General features: G+C 40.8%; 1 protein-coding gene across 5 annotated transcripts in view; it reads left to right on the top strand.

Annotated features, from left to right (window-relative positions):
* The first annotated feature begins 437 nt into the window (after positions 1-437).
* LOC122559030 (uncharacterized) overlaps positions 438-24,928 on the top strand; it is a 56,542-nt gene continuing 32,051 nt past the window's right edge. For 2 of the 5 annotated variants that reach the window (XM_043708176.2, XM_043708172.2), the window contains exons 1-4: positions 10,225-10,580; positions 14,596-15,069; positions 19,551-19,657; positions 24,446-24,526. In XM_043708176.2, the coding sequence (XP_043564111.2) occupies positions 14,784-15,069; positions 19,551-19,657; positions 24,446-24,526 (474 nt within the window). In that variant the 5' untranslated portion in view covers positions 10,225-10,580; positions 14,596-14,783. Of the gene's footprint in view, positions 525-10,224; positions 10,581-14,595; positions 15,070-19,550; positions 19,658-24,445; positions 24,527-24,928 lie in introns of those variants that run through there. The other 3 variants (XM_087994350.1, XM_043708174.2, XM_043708175.2) reach the window with 3 other exon arrangements.

The raw sequence follows: 24,928 nt of genomic DNA, 5'->3' as shown, positions 1-24,928 counted from the left end.
AAATTGATTTTTCATTTTACTGTTTTATTGGGAATGTTTCCTTTTTGAATTGACATATTCTTTCCTGAACACAGCTGCAACATCTGTTCTCCAGGCAGTTTCAGTGGGTGGGAGCAGATCTGCAGCTGAAAGTGATTACTGTCCAGAGGGCAAATTGTCCTGAGAGGGTGACATCACACAGCAGTTGGCTACAAGGCTTTTATTCCCTGACATTCTTCACTTATTTAGTGTTTGTTAAAGGTTATGTCATGATGGCCAACACCTTAAAATTTTAAAAATGCTGATGCACTATGACCAGATGCACAATGACTACTTAATGATTCATTTCAATATTCAATTTCTTCTTGTATAGGAATGCCATTTGACATTTCAGATAACATGCATGTACGTTTTTGTTTTTAAAGTTAATTTTATTATTTTACTTTGCTTGTTATATGACTTGATTTCAGGATAGTACCTCCTCCTCTGGATTATTGGAATCTGCAGCAATAGACCCTGCATGATTGGCTGGTGTGAGTAGTAAGGTAATTCCTTTAAATCTCCATTATTCTCGATATGTTGCTGAAGAACAGGGATCAGAGTAAGGTTGAATTCCACTCACTTTGCACTCACTTTGATATTCATTCTAATGTGAAAGTTTATCTTTGGGATGCTGAGACATGCTTGGGTATGTGGTACTCTGTTGTAGACACTTTGAACTGGCTTGGCAAAGTGAGTACCACAGTCCTTTTCTTGTGGCTGTAAAAAATGTCATAGATATATATGTTACTAACTTTGAAATATCAGGATCTTTAAAATTTAAGAGCTTTGGAGCCCCACTGTGGCACAAGTCATCACAAGTGTGAAATATGATCAACTTAATTTCTACAATGATTCATGCCTGAATGTGAACACCATCTCAGATGAAAGAAACTTACACTAGTTTTCACCAATGAACAATAAATAAATATACACCATACCAAACCTATCCTCTCACAATTGGCAAACAGATTATTAACAACTAATAAAAACATAAACTATACCCTATTTAAATTCACACATATTAATTTACACATAAGACAGGCAGGACAAATAACATACCTTTCTTTTGGAGTATCATGGGTAGAAAACATAAATAAAATGGAACAACCTCTTTCGATCAGAGTCCAACCGAAAAGGTAAAATTAGATGGTTTTCTGACAGATTTTGTTTTGTTTTGGTGGTGATAGCATCTTGTTGTTGACTGTGGCAATCTTCAATTTGGTAGCCAGTCATTTAGACCTAGGTCTTGGTGCATTTTAAATGTCTTTCTTCGTAAAGTCTTTGTGTGTTGGTTCTTTTCCACTCTGAAAGAGAGTGAATTATTTCACTTGCTGCATGCCTTTTTGAGGTCTGTGTCACAACTGATCTCTCTGCTCTGAATTCAGTGACAAGCTGCCACTTTCAACAATTCTAACCATTGCGAAGCAGTTACTTTTTATTTAAAGATATCTTGTGCCAGGGTGCCTCTCAAAAATATTGAAATCCAGCTTCTTAGGAAAAAATCTTTGCATAGCCAAAATGCGACAATACAGTGGCAATTTGTCTTTATTCATCCACAGGAATATGGTGTCACTGGCAAGGCCAGCATGTATTTCCCATTGTTTATTGCTTGAGAAAAGTATGTGCCATCTTCAGTGGAGACCATGTTGTGTAGATACAACCATATTTATACTAGGGAGGCAGTTCCAGGACTTGGACCCAGCAACAGTGAAGAAATGGTGACACTGTTCCCAACTAGGATGGTGTGTGATATGGAGCACATTGTGCAAGTGGTGGTATTTCTGTGTGTTTGCTGCCACTGTCCTTCAAGGTAGTAAAGGTTGCAGGTTTGGGAGAATCCATTGGGGAAGGTTTGACAAGTTGCTGTATCAACGTACCTATTACTAGATATAGATAGATCAACATCTTTAACACAGTGAATTGAGGGAAAAGAGGGTAGGTTATCAGATCCAATTGATATTTTAATAAGGACCTACTGTTGAACTCAACAAACAAGCCCGTGCTATGTCTTAGGGTCACCTATACTGCATTTGAGTAGTATGTCATTGCTCACTGTTTTCCGTATTTCACTTTCCTGCGTATAGCGAGAAGGAGGTTCTCCTTTCCTCATTCACTAAGCCATGGTGACTGTATTTACTGCAGTGATACATCATTAACAGGTCTCCTCACATCCTCTTCCAGGTCCTCTTGTTCTGGCCCATCCAAGAGGCCCCACAGCCTGAGCTCCTTGTTTCTTGGGACTTGGTGCAGTCCCAGCATTGACCACTGCTCCTGGTGGCTCCGCTGGTGCCATAGAGCTATTGGCCATTCAGCTACCTGCCAAGATTCAGAGGTGGGATGTTTTTCCTGAGGAAGGAATGGGGGTCAGCTCGAAAACCAGCCAATGGCGTGAAGTCTTTTTGGGCCTTGTCCCTCAACTAGAGACACCAGGCTCACACCTTATAGTTGGTTCAGAACCAAAGTCAGGAAACTTGTCATGGTTGTCAACAGTCCTTGGTCAATTCAAGCCTTCAGTCTGGAGGTCCAACAAGTCAAGGGCAGCCTGAGATACTAGTCCAGAGTCTCAGAAACAGTCAGTCAGCCACTCGGGATGGTCAGAATCAGGATGGTCTCTCCATACAGGGTTGGGAGCTGAACTTTGGGCAGCCCACCACCCTCTTTGACTTTTTCTGTGCTGCTGGAATGAGAGAGAGGCAGGTATTACAGAAGGTGAAAGCACGGCTGTTAAGGCAGCACAGAGGGCATGGAGGGTTAATGCTGTCAGGAGGTTGGAGTGACAGCAAGTGTGGGAAGATGCTACAGGCAATAGTGAGGTTGGTAGAGCAAGAGATGGGTACAGTAGCAGAGGTAGAGTGAGTGTGAAATTTCAGAAAGAAGATGGTGGCATTTATGTTGGCAGAGCAGTGGAAGTCTTCCTACAATGCTGGGTATTTTTTCAGAGGCTGAGGCTACACTGACTGGAGCAGACTGGCATAGTCTGGCAGTGTGGTCTTGACTGCTGCTTTTGGGAGGAAGAGGATTTCCCATATCTGCATCACTCCACCCACTAAGTCCCTGACACCAAATAGGCCATAAATTTTCACTTGGCTGCTGTGTCCAGGGCAAATGTCAGGAACCATAAAGCTGCTGCAATTCTGGTTCATTCTGGAATATCCTGCCAATGGCGAGGGATTAGTAGCATAGAGTCATAGAGTCATAGAGATATACAGCATGGAAACAGACCCTCCGATCCAACCCGTCCATGCCGACCAGATATCCCAACCCAATCTAGTCCTACCTGCCAGCGCCCGGCCCATATCCCTCCAAACCCTTCTTATTCATATACCCATCCAAATGTCTCTTAAATGTTGCAATTGTACCAGCCGCCACCACATCCTCTGGCAGCTCATTCCATACACGTACCACCCTCTGCGTGAAAAAGTTGCTCCTTAGGTCTCTTTTATATCTTTCCCCTCTTACCCTAAACCTATGCCCTTTAGTTCTGGAATGCAGCACCTCGCCTTTATCTGAATTAAACTCCATCTGCCACTTCTCAGCCCATTGGCCCATCTGGTCCAGATCCTGTTGTAATCGGAGGTAACCCTCTTCGCTGTCCACTACACCTCCAATTTTGGTGTCATCTGCAAACTTACTAACCGTACCTCTCATGCTCGCATCCAAATCATTTATGTAAATGACAAAAGTAGAGGGCCCAGCACCGACCCTTGTGGCACTCCACTGGTCACAGGCCTCCAGTCTGAAAAAACAACCCTCCACCACCACCCTCTGTCTTCTACCTTTGCGCCAGTTCTGTATCCAAATGGCTAGTTCTCCATGTATTCTGTAAGATCTAATCATGCTAATCAGTCTCCCATAGGGAACATTGTCAAACGCCTTACTGAAGTCCATATAGATCACATCTACTGCTCTGCCTTCATCAATCCTCTTTGTTACTTCTTCAAAAAAAACTCAATCAAGTTTGTGAGACATGATTTCCCACGCACAAAGCCATGTTGACTATTCCTAATCAGTCCTTGTCTTTCCAAATACATGTACATCCTGTCCCTCAGGATTGCCCACCGCTGACGTCAGGCTCACTGGTCTATAGTTCCCTGGCTAGTCCTTACCACCCTTCTTCAACTGAGGTACCAATTAGCCAACCTCCAGCCTTCTGACACCTCACCTGTGACTATCAATGATACAAATATCTCAGCAATAGGCCCAGCAATCACTTCTCTAGCTTCCCACAAAGTTCTAGGGTACACCTGATCAGGTCCTGGGGATTTATCCAGCACTTTCTCCTCTTTAATATGGACATTTTGCAAGGTGTCACCATCTATTTCCCTACATTCTATATGTTCCATATCCTTTTCCACAGTAAATGGTTTAGTATCTCCCCCATTTTCTGCGGTTCCACACAAAGGCCGCCTTGCTGATCTTTGAGGAGCCCTATTCTCTCCCTAGTTACCCTTTTGTCCTTAATATATTTGTAAAACCCTTTGGATTCTCCTTAATTCTATTCGCTAAAGCTATTTCATGTCCCCGTTTTGCCGTCCTACTTCCTTTATACTCTTCTAATGATCCACTTGACCTATTCTGTCTCTACCTTACATATGCTTCCTTCTTTTTCTTAAACAAACCTTCAATTTCTTTCGTCATCCAGCATTTCCTATACCTACCAGCTTTTCCTTTCATCCTAACAGGAATATACTTTCTCTGGATTCTCGTTATCTCATTCCTGACGGCTTCCCATTTTCCAGCCGTCCCTTTACCTGCGAACATCTGCACCCAACCAACTTTTGAAGGTTCTTGCCTAATACTATCAAAATTAGCCTTTCTCCAATTTAGAACTTCAACTTTTAGATCTGGTCCATCCTTTTCCATCACTATTTTAAATCTAATGGAATTATGGTCGCTGGCCCCGAAGTGCTCCCCCACTGACACCTCAGTCACCCGTCTTGCCTTATTTCCCAAGAGTAGGTCAAGTTTTGCACCTTCTCTAGTAGGTACATCCACATACTGAATCAGAAAATTGTCTTGTGCACACTTAACAAATTCCTCTCCATCTAAATCCTTAACACTATGGCAGTCCCAGTCAACATTTGGAAAGTTAAAATTCCCTACCATAACCACCCTATTATTCTTACAGATAGCCAAGATCTCCTTACAAGTTTGTTTCTAAATTTCCCTCTGACTATTAGGGGGTCTATAATACAATCCCAATAACGTGATCATCCCTTTCATATTTCTCAGTTTCACCCAAATAACTTCCCTGGGTGTATTTCCAGGAATATCCTCCCTCAGTACAGCTGTAATGCTATCCCTTATCAAAAATGCCACTCCCCCTCCTCTCTTGCCTCCCTTTCTATCGTTCCTGTAGCATTTGTATCCTGGAATATCAAGCTGCCAGTCCTGCCCATCCCTGAGCCATGTTTCTGTAATTGCTATGACATCCCAGTCCCATGCCCTGAGTTCATCTGCCTTCCCCGTTAGGCCCCTTGCATTGAAATAAATGCAGTTTAATTTATTAGTCCTCCCTTGTCCCTGCCTGCCCTGACTGTTTGACTCGCTTCTGTTCTCAACTGTACCAGTCTCAGATTGATCTCTTTCCTCATTATCTCCCTGGACCTTCCCACCGCCCCCCCCCACCACTTCCCCCACCTTACTAGTTTAAATCCTCCCGAGCAGCTCTCACAAATCTTCCTGCCAATATATTAGTCCCCTTCTAATTTAGGTGCAATCCGTCCTTCTTGTACAGGTCACTTCTACCCCAAAAGAGATTCCAATGATCCAAAAATGTGAATCCTTCTCCCATACACCAGCTCCTCAGCCATGCATTCATCTGCTTATCCTCCTATTCCTGCCCTCACTAGCTCGTAGCACTGGGAGTATTCCAGATATTACTACTCTCGAGGACCTCCTTTTTAAATTCCTGCCTAACTCTCTGTAATCACCCTTCAGAATCTCAACCTTTTCCCTTCCTCTGTTGTTGGTTCCAATGAAAATGTTTACCAATTAATACGAATGACATCAGAGTCATTGTGCTTGGTCCATGCTACAACTCCTCTCTCGAGCTACTGACTTAAATTGTCTCTGGCAACTCTTTGAGGCTGAACCAGATTGTTCATCACCTTGATGAGATATTTCACACTGGGATGAGCTTTCAAACACATACCTGTATCATCACTTAAGACCAACTTTTTCCATCTCAGTAACATTGTCCAAATCCATCTCTGCATCAGCTCATGTGCTGCTGAAATTCTTACCTATTTGTTTGTTACATCTAGGCTGGACTACTCCAACATTTCCGTGACCAATCTTTCACCTGCTAAAATAGAACAAAGGACTGTGGATGCTAGAAACCTGAAGCAAACAAAATCAGAAATTGTTGGAGAAACTCAGTCGGTCTGGCAACATCTGTGGAGAAATAACAGAGTTAACATTTTGAGGCCAATAACCCTTCTTCAGAACAACAGTCCTCCAGCAATTTACACATTCTGCATTGACTTGAAGTCATCCAAAGCTCTACAGCCCAGATGCTTACTTGTACCAAATCCCATTCACCCATTACCCTTGTTCTCTCTTGATTTACACAGGTTCCATTTTAGAAACATCTCAATTTTAAAAATGCCATCCATGTTATGAACTCCTACTATGGCTTTACTCTTTTCATTTTCTACAATTATCTCCAGGCCACAAGCCTCAAAGATATTTGAATTTCCTTAATGCCTGTATTTTACAAATACTTTTGTGGTGAAATCATAAGGAGTTTTTGAAAGAAACATAAAGCTAAACAGTGTCAGCATCTGAGGATGCAATGAGATGATGAGAAATGAAAGTTGTCCCTGCAGTTCTCCTATGTCATTGACTATCTATTTTGTTGACTAACAGTAATATTGGCTATAATTCATTATAGGACCTTTTTGCTGTAGATAATTAAAATAGACTTTTTAAAAACAGAATTGAAGCCAACTTATGATATTTGATTAGAACAATGTAGCTTTCAACATATAATTATATAGGTTAGAAATATGTGATTGGACCTCATTAAGTATAGACATCACGCTGATCATTTTTGTTAATATTTTTAACTTAATGCTCTTAAATTGCTTGTTAAGTTGCAATTAACATGGAATGAGTAAATATGCATTCTTTAATTCACTCCCAGGATGTGTGTTAATTTATTCTGTTTAAAGGTGGTATTAAAGCACCAAACTGGACAGCTCTTGTGTGGTGCAGTAGTAGTGTCCCTACCTCTGACCCTGGAGACTCTGCTATGGAAGGGTGTAATAACATCTCTGTTGTTCTTGGATTTGTAGAGGGATTGGCCTAGTTCTAATTTTATGCTGCCCTATTTGGACTTCCCATCAAAGTCTGCATATTTCTAAAAGCAACATCCGAAGTCCATGCCTGGGATGTTTGAGACATTTAAGGTGAACTTGTAGAAAATACTACCTGACATGATATAAAAATATAACAAGTCACCTTTGTGGATGTCAGTAAGGAACAATATGAATATAAGTTATTCCCCAACAAGAAAATGATTGCAGACCACCATAAGATTTTAAGCCAGATCTTCAGCCACAGATGGCAGCTATATTGGAAGTAACACTAATCAATGCGTTCAACAGTAATCCAAGCCAGGTACTACTAAAAGGCATAACTCAGACCAATCAAAGAACATCTCACCAATATATCAATCAGGTGCCAGATAAAGGGCTGACAACTCCAGTTGGATATATACCAGACCACAATTTTTTTAACAAGAACAGGTCATGATCACCTGAATTTAAAGGATGAAAACATTATGACAATGGCAGCAGATCCTCCTGCAGTGCATAGCATAGCAGAGCTCCCTAATTTCTTCTTGGTGAAGTGCTTCCTAATTCTCTTCAGTAAACTCCCTGTTTATATTTATATTTTCCAATGGGCAGAGATATCTGCTGAAGTCCATATCTCCTTAAAGTTGGCTCATTTTCTTTTTCCCCATGCGCAAAAAAACAAGGAAATTTTAGGAGATTGATTTTCTTATGGCAAAGTTACATTAGTCACTTTCATGCACAGTTGTCAAAAAATGTTACTTGCCCTCATTCCACATTGGATATTAATTGACAACAGTGTGAAAATCCTTGGTAAATATCATTGCTTGAGGTATAATTTAGCAGAGAGAAGCAAAAGTTCTAAAAACAGAAGTATTCCCAGAAATAAAATTGTGTAAATTGAGATATGTTGAAATTGTAAAATGTTTTGATGGAAAAGCAGAGATCATTTTGTTCTGCGCATGCAGTTAGTCCAGAATCTTTCTCAAATACGAGCATATTTACTCTTGTAACTTGAGATTTGAATACACATTTGAACACAGACAGCTCAAATATCATGAAGCAAGGCTTCTTCATTTTACTGGCATAAGGTCACTACAAACATAAAGGGAAAGTAAGGCTAAACAAGGAAGACACAGTGGTTACACAGAATTAAGCATGTGGTTTACATCTGGTTGAGGAAATCCTTTGTCTGTCTGTCTTCTCCTCATGAGATCTCCTTTCCCCCAGAACACCCGTTCCTCAAGAGACCCATTCTCCTGCATCAGCTGCCCTGCCTGGTGCTACTCATCACCATTGCCACCCGCAGCTAGATGTACCATTTGAATTCTCCCTGTTTGAAACTTGCAGATGTGGCAACTACACATAGCACACAATGACTTTTTGCTAAGCAGTTGCATGATCAGCAAGTTCAGCTCTGCCGTGATGGCTAAAATGTTTGAGCTCAGATTAATGGCAGTATTTCCTTTTTCATCACCAATTTGGATAAAAGGGCTGGAGTGATATGCAACATTAGCTCAAGAACACCTTCTTAGCCTCTGATCTGGACTGATACATTCCAAGGGATCTAGGCTCTGTGACAGATCACCCATATTAGGGATTAGGTCAGTTAGGGTTCCAGTCATGTGTTGGGTGGTATTTGTTGCCACAGTTTCAGCCTCCCAGAAGGTCCTCCCTGAGCCACCTTGCAGGACAGCAGGAGACCTCCCAACTCTGGGTGCACTTCCTGGATTCACAGCTCACAGATCACTCCAGGTTTCCTCAGCGCTATATAACTCCACTTCACTCGAACCAGCATGCACAGATACGGCAGGTTTCTGAGCATCTCTGAGAGAGCTGTTTGACTCCACATTATCCACCAGATGTGGAATGAGTTGCCAGAGGAAGTGGTGGAGGCTGGTACAGTTACAACATTTAAAAGACATCTGGATGGGTATAATAATAGGAAGGGTTTACAGGGACATGCGCCAAGTGCTGGCAAATGGGACTCGATTAATTTAGGAATGGGGTGGCACGTGGCTTAGTGGTTAGCACTTCTGCCTCACAGCGCCAAGGACCCGGGTTCGATTCCAGTCTCGAGCGATTGTCTGTGTGGAGATTGCACATTCTCCCTGTGTCTGCGTGGGTTTCCTCCAGGTGCTCCAGTTTCCTCCCCCAATCCATAAGATGTGCTGGTTAGCTAAATGGGCCATGCTAAATTGCCAAGTCAGACGTAAATGTAGGGGAATGGCTCTTGGTGGGTTACTTTCGTAGGGTCAGTGTGGACTGGTTGGGCAGAAGCACCTGTTTCCACACCATAGGGAATCTAATCTAAACTCAGATATCTGATCGGCATGGACCAGTTGGACCAAAGGGTCTGTTTCTGTGCTGTACATCTTTATGATGCCATGACTCCAAAATCCCCAGCCTGTGATCTGTTTGCTGAGGCTGTCCTCCAGCTCTTGGTTCGACAACATAGGTGTGACCATCTGTGTCCAGCCGCTCAAAGACTCCGTGGGACTCAGATTTCCACACATTGGAGTCATATAGTCATAGAGTCATAAGCAAGGAAAGAGACCATTTGGTCCAACCTATCTATGCCAAACGACTTTCCCAAACTAAACTAGTCCCATTTTGTGCATTTGGCCCATGTCCCTCTAAACCTGTCCTATTCATGTATCTGTCCAAATGTCTTTTATACGTTGTTATTGAACCTGCATCTACCACTTCCTCTGGCAGTTCACTCCAAATGCCAATACTTTTCTGTGTGAAAACGGTGCCCCTCGTGTCCCTTTTAATAACGGTCAAATGGATACTGGCGAAACTGGCGTGTACACACCGAAAAAAACCGAGTTGTAATAATTGCATTTACATTTGATCTCTTGGACTGCCCAGTGACCAGAGCGGAACTGTCACGCTGCTTTGGAACTGCCTCAAAGGTTTGCATGGTTACCGCTTTAAGCTGGTCAGAAGCCTTGCCCTGACCCCAGGCCCATTGCCGACCGACTGAGGAAGGGACCAGATAGTACAAGAGCTCAGCTTCTCCGTCGCTTCTGCTCTCGGACTCCCGGTGAGTACAGACGTTTGCTGTTGGCCAGATTTCAGCCTGTGTGCATTGTGCTGAGCCTCTGGAGCTGTCATTATACCGGGAGACAATCGACCCCGAAGAGGAGGAATTCTCTCAAATTGGACTTCCCGCTGCAGAGACGTGTTCTCCCGTCCACTCGGACATCTGAGAGGTTGAAGTGTCTAAGACTCAACACATTGTTCCAGTCTAAGAATGTAAGTGGGCACATTGTCAGAGAGGGAAAAGAGAACAGTTCCTGTTTGAGTACGGCGAGCAGGCTGGTTTTCATCATTCTTCTAGCAACTACATTTTGTGGGAAGATATGGGATTTTTAAAAAATCCTTTCAAAAGGAATGAAAATATTTTCTGTTAATACAGAATATTGTCCCCACGCTGTTTTACCAGATGATCCTGTTGCATCCGAAATGGTCAAACAAGTTCACAGTTGATTACGAAATAAAAATCTTCCAGTTCAGTGTCATGCAGACATTGTTCTTTCTGATAATGAACATAGTGGATCAGAAACAAATATTGACAAAGTATAGCTGGCAATTCCAAATATGGATGCATTTCACGTACATGGTTTAGTTTTAATGGGGTCTGGGGCAGAAACCGAGGCTATTTAATGCTGTATTCATCGCATTTTGAACGGTCTTTTGCTTTACCTCTAAATAACATATTTTCAGTACAATTGAGAATAGAACCCAACCAGAAGTGTTACACTGCAAATCCGGGACTATTGTTTTTATTGTTTCTTATTATAACGTTGTAATGTTTGGTGTCTTGTTATTGATTTGCGTTATCAGTCTATTCTGCTTTCTGTAGTCTTACATGAGATGCTCTGAAATATGAGAAAACGTGGGCGTAGTCAGGGATAAACAGCTGAATAACAATTTAACTCTTTTCAGACCAAGGAGCTGGATTGTGACAAGTTAAAAGAAAGTTGTGAAAATTGTATTAATTATAGTTTACTAAAATTGGAGTTGGAAGCAACATAGTTAAAGTCAGAAAACTAACTGATGTGGGAAATGTTGGCATCTTGGGTGTTTATATTCTGCAAATAATGTAATTGCTTTGTTTATGCAGAACAGCAAAAGTTTCCATGGACAGGAAACATTGCTTACCTGAAACGCCCTGAGTGCAATTTAAGATTGTTTTGGTGGCAGGGAGCAGCAGTGTGAAAGAAATACCAGAATTGGGGTTGTTTCAACACAAAAGTAAAGTGTCAGGTAAATCACAAACCAGAATAGGTGATGTACATATCAGCTAAACTGAGGAAGTTAAAGAAACTGATTGAAAAGTGAACCCGTCTCATTAGACATTCTTAACAAGCAAGTTGGGTGGGGGGTGGGAATGTCTAAGATTAGAGACATCGAGGACAATTTCCTCCATGTAGAGATAATGATGGTATGTAAAATATGGGAAATGGCAGCCAGCTGGCTATAAACCTTTTTATAACTTTTTTCATTACACTCAAAAATAATCTTTAACCAGTTTGAAGGATTCTTTTTATCAATGTGATACTTCTTAAGTGTGAACCAATCCCCAAAACTTGAAAACAAGTTGTTTGATTGATTGATTGTGCAATATGACAGAATATTGTTGCAAGAATATCAGAATATATCACACATTTATATTGCTCAATGGCACTCAGCGCCTAATTGAGGAACCTGGTATGGGGAATAGAGGGACCTCCTGAGAGTCATTTTCTGCCCTTTCTTCCCACCAGTCTGATTCCCCACCTCAGCCGGCAAAACCCTCCCTATGAACCCCATTCACCTCTGGACTGATTCCTTTGCTGATCCCAGGCCTTTGGTGGGTGCATTATTGGCAGTTACCACAACATCTCCACTAGCATTGCTGGCAATGAAGAACTGCCAGGCTCCAATTGGCAATTTCTGGACCTGGAGTCCATGATTCTGGCGAATGCCCACCAAATGCCATGTAAATGTCTGCTGGCAGTTAATATGGCAGATCTCCCTTAAAGGAGGTAGCATGGGGCTCTCACTAGCTTTGCTGGATCTCCAGGTAGCAGGCGAGATCCCAGTCACCTGCACCAAATCCCACCCAGTTTGAAAGGAATTGTTAAGTGCCATCGCTGTACATTTTTAATTAACATTATGACAAATCATGGATTTACTCATACATGTACCGAGCTGTTGCCTTTCATTTAGCAATCAGCGTGAAATATTTGTTTTACACCAGCTTTTTAAAATAATTTCATTTTTCAGCAAGTTTGATGGGAGCGAGACCTCAGGAGGGGTGCTTCATAGTTCCTGTTGCCAGTGAACATTAAAAAATGTAACCCAATTAAGGAACGCTTCCCAACACCATGATATTTTGTCCATTTTGGAATGAGTTGCTATATGTTATGAGCCCTCTGGATGAAACCTGACAATCTTTCAACCTTTGCCAACCTGACTTTTTCAGTCAATGTGTAGATTAAGTCACTCATGATTATTACCATGCCTTTCTAACAAGCTCTCATTATTATGCTCTACTGTACTATGTGGTTACTGGTAGGGAGCTTGGATACCATTCCCTCATGTGATTTCTTGCCTTTATCAATTCTCAGCTCTACCCAAACTGTTTCTACATCTTGGCTTACTGAACTCACTCCTGTCTACTCTGCCATTAACATCATTAACTAACAGAGCCAGTCTTCCACCTTTTTCTAGTTTCCTGTAATTCCTAAATGCCCTAAAGCCTTTAATTTCAGGTCCCAATTGATGCCATCCTGCAGTCACATCTCTGTAACAGCTACCACTTACTCAGCAAAAAAAAATCCAAATATGAGGGATACAACACAATTGGGGTTTAGGTGGTCTACAATCAGATGTGTTTCCTCTATGGATTGGAAACATTAAAAAAATGGACAAAGTATTAATTGAAGTGTTGTAGTTTTGGGTAAAGTAGATTGTAAAATAATCTGCATTTATTTAATATTTTGGATGGAAAGAAAACATCTAACATTGTTCTACAGTTCCACTTAACAGCTGGCATTAAGTTAGTTCAGTAAATTCAACTCTTGTTGGATGCTTTGTTCTCTTTATTATCACATTAAAAGAAAGTTCATTAACACCTCGTATAAGAAAGCACTTTCCATGCCTCAGGTAAAACTGTTTTAATATTCTTTTGTGTAATACAGATAGAAGCTTATTTATTTCAAAACACATAGGAGCTATTGGATGACTGAGAACTGGTATTGATATTGACACTTCTTAAGCTACAGTAATGGGTAAAGTTTGCTGTAGCAATGACCTTAAAAGTTAATTAGTTTAGTTAATTAGATTTGCACATTTACGTTGTAAATGTTTTGCATCCTAAAAATTGCAATATATTTGCAACTTGCTGTCAAGTTGCTGGAAGTGTGAGGGAATCCAGGAATCTGGGACTTGAATAAACAGAATCACCAACTATGATATAGGGGTTTAAATTATACATTTCCTTAACCAACCGGATTTAAGAATAGTGAAATTGAACAAGGAGTGTGAAGGTAGTGAATTCAGTACCAATTAAGGTACAAAAGGTGGGATGGGGAGTTGGGGTGGGGGGGGTGCCTTTCTGAGCCTGGATCCCTTGATCAGTTAATTGGGACCTTTAAATAACAAACACTGTGGTGCTTCTGCAAACAACCCTGCAAGGTGGGTGCCCACATGCTGCTGTGATCATATCTGTGGTGGTGTGATGGCAGCTCTAAGTGTGCCTTATTGCCTAATTAAGGTCTTTAGTTCTGTGAGGAGGTTGTCCTTTATTCATTAATGAGACAGGAAAGTGATGGGGTTCGCAACTGTCCAACCTGATTAAATGTCCCTTATTGCCAATCTCACCATGGAGGAGAGCATTACACTCTGCCCCACATTTCTAATAGCTAATTTTCAATACCAGATAGATTGCAGGCCATAATTAACATTTAATATAGGAATAAAACTGTAGTTTGATTGAAATGGACAAGACCCAACTGATTGTAGAGGCTTTAGTTCATATTTACCAAGGCAAAACATCATTATCATGCTGTTCAAAGCATTAATGTGAGTCAGCTAACAGTGGAATAGCAAATCTCAAACAATGACTTTGGATTTATGTAATTAGCCTCCCATCCGCCATGATCTGATTTGCTGTATGTTTGTATAAATATAAAAGTGAATCTTATTACCCTCACTGTGGCTTTGACTGTATATTAGTGCATTTTATGCACATTTTAATTATTCTTTTGCATCTCTCTTGCAGGTCTATTTCAGTTGCTTGAAATAATTTGAAGGTTCAACTATTTTGATCGAAGAAATAATGTCAGCAAGCTTCAAAGGACCAAAACAAAATAGCCTTTAATCAACGACCGTCTTTAAAGAATTCTTTTTAAATTTTCAGAATTCAATTTAAAAACAACATTTTTTTTATGACTTCTATTTCCTCTCACTATGTTTGTCACTAGCCTGCAGTTCCCCAGTTCAGTTTGCCCAGGCAACAGTAATGGAGAGGAGGCAAATATAACACGGCAACCATCAACCATTTTTGGACGATCTAGAACTGAGAAAGCAGTGAGGAGGGCACAGAGGAGAAGCAACATGTCTGCTGTAGATCTCAGACGAGAAGAGATGGCTGATAAGCTCAAGTATCCACTTGTCCTTCTGGCTCCTGTTATCTTGATTCTTATGTTACTTCTCATTCTATTTGGTATTTACATACTGAAACCATTTCACAAGGGTAAGACTGTCATATTCTTTTCAAATGTAAATTTTGATGCAGTAGAAATTATTCTTAAAAAAAATCCTCCAGATGATATAATGGTTTGAATTTTCAACTGGCAGTGGGATTCAGAGTCTAAATTTCAGGGGCGATTGAGATGGTAAATGCGTACTTGGTAAAATTAGGAGTACTGTCACGATTCATATTTCATTTTCTTCTGATAATAACTTACATTTCTAACACCTTTGGCATTGGAAAATGTCTGAAGATACTTCACGGATGTGTAAGCAAAGACTGGTGCAGAATCAATATTAAATATTACGAGGAGAGAGTAAAGGCTTGGTCAAAGACTAAGGAACACATTTTGCTGAGTTACCTTGAGGCAGAAATCTGTAGGTAGAAGCATCACCAGCTGCAGAAGCTAGACCTCCAGATTTTGGAACTGGAGCAATGGCTGGAGTCATTGTGGTGCATCTGCAAGGCTGGGAACTATATAGCTAGCATACTTAGGGAGATGGACATGCTGCAGGTTAAATGAGTACAACCAGAGAAGGATGGGTTCTTGTCAACATTCAAGAAGGACCAGTGCAGGAATCCCCTGATTGCATCTTGCTCATTAACTGCTTTTCCTTTCTGGATACTTCTGGGGGGGAGAGTTTCTCAGAGGAGTGCAGCCACAGCCAAGTCCCTGGTACATTGGATAAAAGCAAATTACTGCAGATGCTGGAATCTGAAACCAAAAGAGAAAATGCTGGATAATCTCAGCCGGTCTGGCAGCATCTGTAAGGAGAGAAAAGAGCTGATGTTTCGAATCTAACTGACCCTTTGTCAAAGCTTTAACAAAGGGCCAGTTAGACTCGAAATGTCAGCTCTTTTCTCTCCTTACAGATGCTGCCAGACCGGCTGAGATTTTCCAGCATTTTCTCTTTTGGTCCCTGGTACAATGGCTGGCTCAGTAGGACAAATGGGAAGGAAGAAGAGTCGGAAAGCAATAATGGGAGGAGATTCAACAGGTAGAGGAACAGAATGGATTGTTGTCTCCCTGGTGCCTTGATCAACAATGTCACTGAGCAGCTTCAGGACAATCTTATGTGGGAAGGTAAACAGACAGAGATCGGTTATCCACATTGACGCCAATTGGTTTGAAAGCACAGAGACAGTTGTGAAAGGGTTTGCAAGGAGGACATCAAAGGCAGTAATTTCAGGTTTCCTGTCCAGTTATGAGTGAATTGAGAAACAGGATGATGGAATAAATGAATAAGTGGCAGGCAGATAGTGTGGAAGGGACCGTTTAAGATTGCTGTGGCATTGGGACTGGTTCTGTACAAGGAGGACAGGTTACAATACACCTTCCATAGAATCAGGTCTAATGTCACCATAGGAGGATATTGCTTGTGCTGTTGGGGAGAGCGTAAATTAGCTCGGCAGTGTCTTGGGGACAGTGGCAAAGGTTGGAATGTGAGAGGGAATTCAAATGGGAGAAACTCAAAGCTGGTAGGAAGGAAGGTAGTAAGCAATGTTGGAAGGCAGTGCATGAAAAGGTCAGCATAAAATAAGGTCAAAATGAGGAAAAATTTTTAAAATGATGTGGGGATCAAATATAATATTTTCAAGTTTGCTCATGTCTCAAAAATTAATTGGAAATGTAAGTTGTGAGGAGGTTGCAAAGAGGCTATAAGGGGATTTAAGACACGCTAAGTGCATGGGCAAGGACATGGCAAATGGAATATAATAGAGAAAATGTAAAGTAAATAGCTTGCTGGTTACTAACTTTGGTAGAAAAAGTAGAAATGTAAAGAATTTCTTAAATGGTGAAAGATTTGGAAGTCCAAAGGGACCAGAGTGTTTTTGTTCATGATTCACGAAACATTAGCATTCAGATGCAGCAAACAATAGCAAAGATACATTGTATGCTGGCCTTTATTACAAGAAGATTTGTGGACAGCAGTAAAGAGGTCTAGCTGGAATTGTGTAGAGGCTTGGTTAGTTTCCACATGGAGTATTACATACAATTTTTGCTTCCTTACCCAAAGAAGAATATATTGGCATTGGCAATATTCAACAAAAGTTCACAGCATCGATTCCTGAATGGTGGATTATCTCGAGAGGAAAGATTGAGGAACCTGGATCTGTATTCTCTCAAATTTAGAAGAATGGGAGCTGATCTCATTGAAACATACAAAATTCTTACAGGACAAAGTGGGTAGATGCAGAAAGCATGTATTTCTTGGCTTTACATAGTCTTGGAATAAGAGGTAGTCCATTTAAGATTGCTATGAGGAGGAATGTCTTCACTCATAGTTTGATTAATCTTTTGATGGCTCCACACCAGAGTACTGTGGAGCTATTGAGTATGTTCAAAATTGACATCAAGAAATTTCTAGATATTAAGACATCGAGGAACTTGGGGATAGTACTGGAGTATGGCATTGAGATGCAAGATCAGCCAAGAAAATTTTAAATGTAAAGCGGGATCAAGGGGTGGAAATGCCCACACTTGCTCCTATTTGCTGTGCTTCTGATGCTGTATCCTTCAGTCCCATATCTATTAATTCTCTCTGTGCCAACTTGGTGGCTCTTACCTTCCAAGGCACTTCCATAGTTTCCCCTACCCCTCCTCCCCCCGAGGCTAACCACTGAGCCACCATGCCACCCTATTCAATAAAGTGCCACATGTTAGGCTACTTAATAAGATAAGAATCAACAGCAATGTGTTAGCATGCATAGAAGTTTGGGTAAGTAATAGAAGACAGAGAGTTGGGATAAGGGGACCATTTTTCAGATGGCAACCTCAACTGATGAATTGCCACAGTGTTCATGCTGGGGCCACAGTTAGTTACAATACATAATTGACTTAGATGAGCAAAGTGAATGGACTTTAGCCAAATTTTATGACATGGAAAGACATGTCATAAAATAACACAAAGTTTCTGCAGAAAGTTCAGCGAGTGGGCAAAGGTTTGGCAAATAGAATATAATGTGGGACAATGTGAGGTTATGCACTTTGGCAGGAGGAATAGAAGAGCTGAATATTATTTAAGTAGAGAAAGACTGCAGAAACCTGCAGCACAAAGGCATTCCTGAGACCCCATTCATCAATCACACAAACCTAGCATCCAAGTTCAGTGGGTAAAGGCAAATGAACTGTTGGCCTTTATTTCAGAGGGAATAGAGCACCAAAATAGGGAGGTCTTGCTAAAACCATCAAGGCAGTAGTTAAAACTAAAGCTGGAATATGCCAGTTTATCTTTCCTTAGATAAGGAGTTCAAAACTTGAGGGCACCTTATCTAAAGAAAGATAAACTGGCATTGGAGGCAGTCCAGAAAAGGTCACTAGGTTAATCCTGAGTTTGGAAGGATTTTCTTATGACAAAAGGTTGAGTAGGTTAGGCATGTTGTCATTAGAATTCAGAAGAATGAGATATGATCTTATTGAAACATACAAGATTCTTAAGGGGCTTGACAGGGTAGATGTGGGAGAGCTGTTTGCCTTTGTGGGATCAAAGGGCATCATCTTAGAATAAGGACTCGCCCAGCTAGGACAGAAATGAGGAGGATTTACTTTCTCTCAGAGGGTAGTAACTCTGTGGAATTCTTTACCACAGGGATCTGTAGAGGCTTGGTTGTTGAATATATTCAAGGCTAAAATAAACAGATTTTTAATGAAGGGTTATGGGGAAAAGATAGGAAAGTGGAGTTGAGGATTATCAGATCAGCCATTGAATGATGGAGCAGAGTAGTGAATAAAGGGCATGAAAGACAGAAGTGGGATATAATTGAAAAGGTAAGTAGACACAAACGTCTGCATGGGCAATTAAGTTGGCCAGAGATATTAAGGAAGGACAGTGAATCAAAATGTGGCAGTAAATTTGAAGCTTGCGGGGTTGCTAATTGCAGAGGCTGATTGAGAACATAAGTGAGGGGGCTATGAAGTAAAAATAGGCAATGCTACAGCAGGTTTGGCAGCATCTGTGGAAACAGAAACAGAATTAGCATCTCAAATCCAATATGACTCTTCCTCAGAATCTTCTGTTTTGAAGAAAAGTCATATTGAACTTGAAATGTTAACTCAGTTTCTCTCTCCACGAATGCTCTCAAACCAGCTCCCCTTCTCCAGCACTTTTTGCTTTTATTTCTGATTTCCAGACACTGCAGTATTATGCTTTTCTTTTAATGAGCGTGTCTATGAAATGCTTAGACTTGATCATAAGAGGCAATCAAGAGAATTTTAAAGGAGAAGCAAGAGAAGTGAAAGAAACCAGCTTGTTCAACAAATGAGAAGGCGCTGAAGTATTGTAAGCAGACCAAACAGGTGACATGCAGTGAGTTGCAATTCTACCATGACAGGCAGGGGGAGATTCAGTAAGAAGCAAGATGCCATTTGTTAGTATTGGAATGTGAGAGCATGCTGCCAAAAGGTAATCTTATGATATAAAAAATTATTGTCAAGGTTATGGTTTAATTTAAAATTTCCCATTTTACTTTTCCCAAAAAAACAGTCTTAAATTTCACTGGCAGCACCTGCACTGTGCTTGGGACCCAGCAGGTACCTCAGGGCAGTTGTGGCTCTGGACGAGACACATTTTCTCCTTGTGTTCAGATCAAGGTAAGAATGACAAGATCTAAGTTAATAAGATTTGAACTCATTTCACCTTTATAAAGATCCATTCTTTGAATGCAGGTATTGAAGTACGTATCCCACTCGTTAATATTAACTAAAGTGCTAATTCATTGAGAAAATGTATATTACCACCAGTTAAGAGCATATATTTTCAATCCAACTTTTAATCAGGCATGGACTTTAGGTTATGGCTAGGATTTTGCTTATCAGTACTTCGTTTATTATTTGATGTTTCTTTTTGTTGACTGTATTATTTTAACCTGCTTTCCCAATCTCTTTCTCCTTTCTTTATCCATCTCTCTATGGAATTTCTAGTCTCATGCTTTTTAATTATGTTTCTCATGCCTTTTCCTCTCCCTCATTCTTTGTCTTTCTCTTTTTCTTCAAGCTCAAGTCTTTTAAGTTATAGAGTCATTGAATCATACAGCACGGAAAGAGACCCTTCTGTCCAACTCATTCATGCCGACCAAGTTTCCGAAACTAAACTAGTCCCACTTGCTAGCATTTGGTCAATATCCCTCCACACCTTTCCCATTCATGTACCTGTCCAAATATCTTTTAAATGTTGTAACTGTATCTGCATCTACCACTTCCTCTGGCAGTTCATTCTACATACAAACCATCCTCTCTGTGAAAAAAGTTGCCCTTCAGGTCCCTTTTAAATCTTTCTCCTCTCACCTTAAAAATATACCCTTTAGGTTTGAACTCCCCTACCCTAGGGAAAAGACGTTTGCTGTTTCCCTTATCTGTGACCCTCATTATTTTATAAACATCTGTATGGTCATCCCTCAACCTCCTGTGCTCTAGTGAAAAAAGTCCCCAGCCAATCCATGTGCTCTAGTGAAAAAAGTTCCCAGCCAATCCAACCTCTCCTTATAACTCAATCCTTCTCGTCCTGGCAACATCTTGATAAATTTTCAGTTTCCTTTTCATTTTAAGCTGCTTTAACGAATGAATTCATGCTAGCTCAGGCAACTTACCACTCAGTGCACTCCTGTTTTTCCATCAGTCCTAGGCACTTTGCCAATCCTTTAATTGCCTCTGCATCCTTGGCTCTGACAGACAATTCCATTTCTAATTTATTTGCCAATTCTATCAGCTTGGCTCTTGTTAATCCCTGTAGAGCCATCAGAGCTACCTCTTTCAACAGCAGGATGCTTGTAGTTGCTTTCAAAGCCATCTTATTTCAGTATGAAAAACCTGGTACCTTGTCTTTTTATAATTTATCAATTACTCTTATTCCATATCCAATCTTTCGTTGGCCCCATTTAAAGATCCCAGATGAGTCACCAAGCTTTTGTTATGACATAAGTGGGAAGAGTCGGCTGATAATTGAATGCAACCATTCTATTAGCCATCAGAAATGCATTTATACCCAATTAACCACTGAGGTGATCACTTTGCTGCTGGCTCACTACTCAGGACAAAAGTCACTTACACCAGTTGTCACTATTAATAGGAAAACAACTGTATTTATTGTAAGCAAACTTATTCTTTAACAAATGGCAGAGAAAACAAGGATCACTCATTTATAATGTGACTTAACCTATCCCCTTTTAATGCCTCAAACACACACATTCACTCACAAATAAGACAGACAAAAGACAAATTGTTTGACACAAATATTATCAAAAATATAGACAGGGAGAAATAATTTCTGTCAGTCAATAGTCCAGAGCACAAGGTGAAGAGTTATCTCTCATGGTTCTTAGATTTTGACAGTGATGTTACCTGCAGAGCAATGACCAGTCTTTGATTAGACAGCTAATTGGATGCACCTAGGTCTTTACTTGTATTAGAATTCTTTATTTTAAGTTTCTGGGTGTGTTTGTCCTTTTCCTTTAACAGAGGGAGAGAGTGGAGACAGATGTCTCCTGTTTATCAGCTCTTGATGTTTCTGGTTGCATTACCCTCACTGTTCTGTAACAACCTGCAGCTGAACCAATCCAGCAGCTGTTGTCAGGCAGATCCTCCTTAACTCCAAGACTCCTTGTCGCACTCAGTCTCAGTAACATTACAATCTAACTGCTCTGAAAGCAACATTAGATAGATACTTCACCAAGATCGAAGTATCCTATCACAGGACAGCAGGTATGTAATTGATATATTTTGCTTGTGGACTTGATATTAATTTAAGCTAAGGTCGTAAGTATAGCTGAAAAACTTTACAAAAATCTGATCACTCACAGTTTAAGGGAGTGCATGCAGAGAAAGTGGTAGTACAGAGCTAATGGGCCAAAGGGCCTCATAAGTACTGTATGATTCCATGAATGGGTGACTGCCAGTGAGAAGACGGGGACCAGGCAGGTAGGGAGGGGTTTCTTGAGTGCATCTCACTCAAGGAACCCCTCAACGGTTTTTCACCTTGGGAAAATGGTGAGAGTGATGCTTCCTCTCTGAAGGTCAGACAAGACCATGACAATGTGGGTGGTCCAGCTGCTTATGGGGTAAGAAGTATGGAAGGGCAATAGAGGTAAGGAATTCATGAGTGAGGGGAGTGGACAGGTACTGCTGCATCTGTGAACATGACTCCAGGATGCCATGTTGCCTCCTAGGTATTTGGGTCAAGATGATCACAGAACAGGATATTCTGAAGGGGTTAGGGTTAGGATGAGGATTAGGGTTAACCCTAAAGCATATGGATACTTGCCTTTATTAGCTGAGGCATAGAATACAAGAGCAAGAATGTTATGTTGGAACTGTATAAGATGTTGGTTAGGCCACAATTGGAGTAATGTGTGCAGTTCCAGTCACCACATTATAGGAAAGATGTGATAGAGAGAATTCAGAGGAGATTTATTAGGATGTTGCCTGGGCTGGAGTGTCTGAGATATGAGACAAGGCTGGATAGTCTCTGGCTGTTTTCATTAGAACAGTGAAGGTTGAGAGAGGACCTGATAGAGGTATATCAGATTATGAGAGGCAAAGATATGATGGGTAAGATGGCACTTTTTCCATTATTAAAGAGCTCAACATCCAGAAAGCGTTGGATTCAGGTAAGGAGTAGAAAGGTAAGAAGAGAATTTTTTTTCACTGAGAGGATGGCAGGAGTCTGGAACTCACTACCTGAAAGGGTGCTTGGGTCAAAAGCTCTGAAAATATTTATGTAGCATTTATTTATTTACTTCCATCGGCGTAGCCTCCAGGGCTGAAGACCAAGAGCTGGAAAATGGGCAATGGACAGATATGGTAGGTTAAGTTATTTCCTTCTATGCTGTTATGTGTTCAAGTCTATTAGTCTACGTGATTTTCAACTTGTAAAACTTGCCTCTCTGTTTTAGCAGTGTTTGACTTCCATTTTGGTTATAGTCCAAAAAGGTGGTCCCTTACAGAATCAAGAAATAGTTGGAGACACTGTTAAAAATCACACAACACCAGGTTATAGTCCAACAGGTTTATTTGGAAGCACTAGCTTTCGGAGCGCTGCTCCTTCATCAAGTAATTGTTCTTATTCTCCACAAACCTGTTGGACTATACCTGGTGTTGTGTGATTTTTAACTTTGTACACCCCAGTCCAACACCGGCGTCTCCAAATCTTGGAGACATTGGACACTGCAAAGTCCATGGGCCCTGACAGCATTACAGAACTATTACTGAAGACTTTGGTTGCAGAATTAACTAGGGGTCAAACACGGTTGTTTCAGTCCAGCCAAACACTGGCATTTCTGTGGCAATGTGGAAAATTGCTCAGGTATATCCTGTACACAAAAAGCAAGACAAATCTAACCTGGCCAATCACCACCCTGTCAATCTACTCTGGATCTTCAGTAAAGTGATAAAAGGTGTCAGTAAGAGTGCTCAAAAGTCAAGAGTGTGAGGCCAAAGAGCAGCTGTATATTTAGCAAAAAAACTCTTTAAAATGCAAAAGGGAGGCTGGAGTCTATAGCAGTTAATATAAATGTAGCTGCAGACTCCACCTGACCGTAACAAATTACTGAAGGCCTGCAAGTCTGTGAACCAACCTGACCTATAGTTGTCTTGGTTAGTTGTGTGAAATACCCACTACCCCAAATCCCCAGTGCTAAGGGAGAGTCCTCCATTGGGACGTATGCCTCCAGCAACTATCAGAATGGAATACCAGGATTTATCCAGATAGCAGATCAAGTTTGTGTGTTTTATTTTGTGAACAGGACATACCAAGACAATCTGCCACATTGCTGGAGTAGAAGGGCTTCTCTAATGGACAATGTAATTTGAGCTAATTAAATGAAAGTGTATGCAGCTTAAAATCAGTAGGTCACACAGCCACTGAGTGGTTCTGCTCATGCCAGTTGGCATGCCAATATATTGGCCTCTGCTTGCAGAGGTACTGCTTCACCGAACATTAGAGTTCCACACAGCGGGGAAAGGCTATGTTTGCTGACACTGGGACTGCACATTGGTGTTCACCTTCTCATGGGCAACTAGGGACAGGCAATAAAAGCAGACCCAGCCAGCAAAGCCCACATCCCACAGTGAATAAAAACAAACATTCATTCCCAAGTAGTACAGGTTTTTTTTAACTGATTTCTCCTTTTAGTCGTTCACTCAGAAACAAGGTTCCAGTTGCCTATATAAAAAATGGAAAAAAATTGTGACATGGTGCTTAGAATGTGTATTTTAGAGAGAGAGGCATATTGATGGTTAAATTAGTTAATTGTAATTTTCCTTCCAAAGTAGATCCAGATGCAGCCCCCATAAAAATATGGCACTCCTGAAATATATAGGAACAGACAGGTTAACTCTGCAAGATTCCCTTTCCTAGTCTAAACTGAAGCCTCTTCATGTCACCAGGTCACTTTTCATCTGTCTGATGGTTCCAAGAGGAACGCCATAATAATGGAGAATGAACAAGCTTTGCTAAACTGTCAGCAGGTGAGAACCAATATTCAGAAATCGGTCAAACTGCGAATTGAGAAAAACCAATCAGAAAATGGAAAGCAAATAGGAAGTTTCTGTGAAACAGTGCTGTCATACAATTCAGTATGAACATTGACATAAAAAGCAGGGTTTAAAACTGTTATGCAGGAAGTAAGTTTGATAAGGGCAGAAAGGAAGATTGATGATTTATGAGTGGTAGAGTTGATGTTGGTCATAGTGCATCGGGGATGCACAGTTTTCCAGTGGAAGCATTGCATATTCCAACAGTGAGGAACACAAATGCAGCTTTCTTTTTAAATAGCTTGGAATAGGAATTTCTTTTAACATTATTAAGAACACAATACTGGGAAGAGAACTGATCAAGGACAGAATTTTAACATTCCTTTTTAATTGTTG

The sequence above is a fragment of the Chiloscyllium plagiosum genome, unplaced genomic scaffold (assembly GCF_037043375.1).
Source record: "Chiloscyllium plagiosum isolate Xiang-an unplaced genomic scaffold, Cpla_swu_hap1 HiC_scaffold_14, whole genome shotgun sequence".
Lineage (NCBI taxonomy): Eukaryota > Metazoa > Chordata > Chondrichthyes > Orectolobiformes > Hemiscylliidae > Chiloscyllium > Chiloscyllium plagiosum.
Note: the sequence above shows the minus strand (reverse complement) of the source record. Positions and strands in the feature narration are given on the sequence as shown.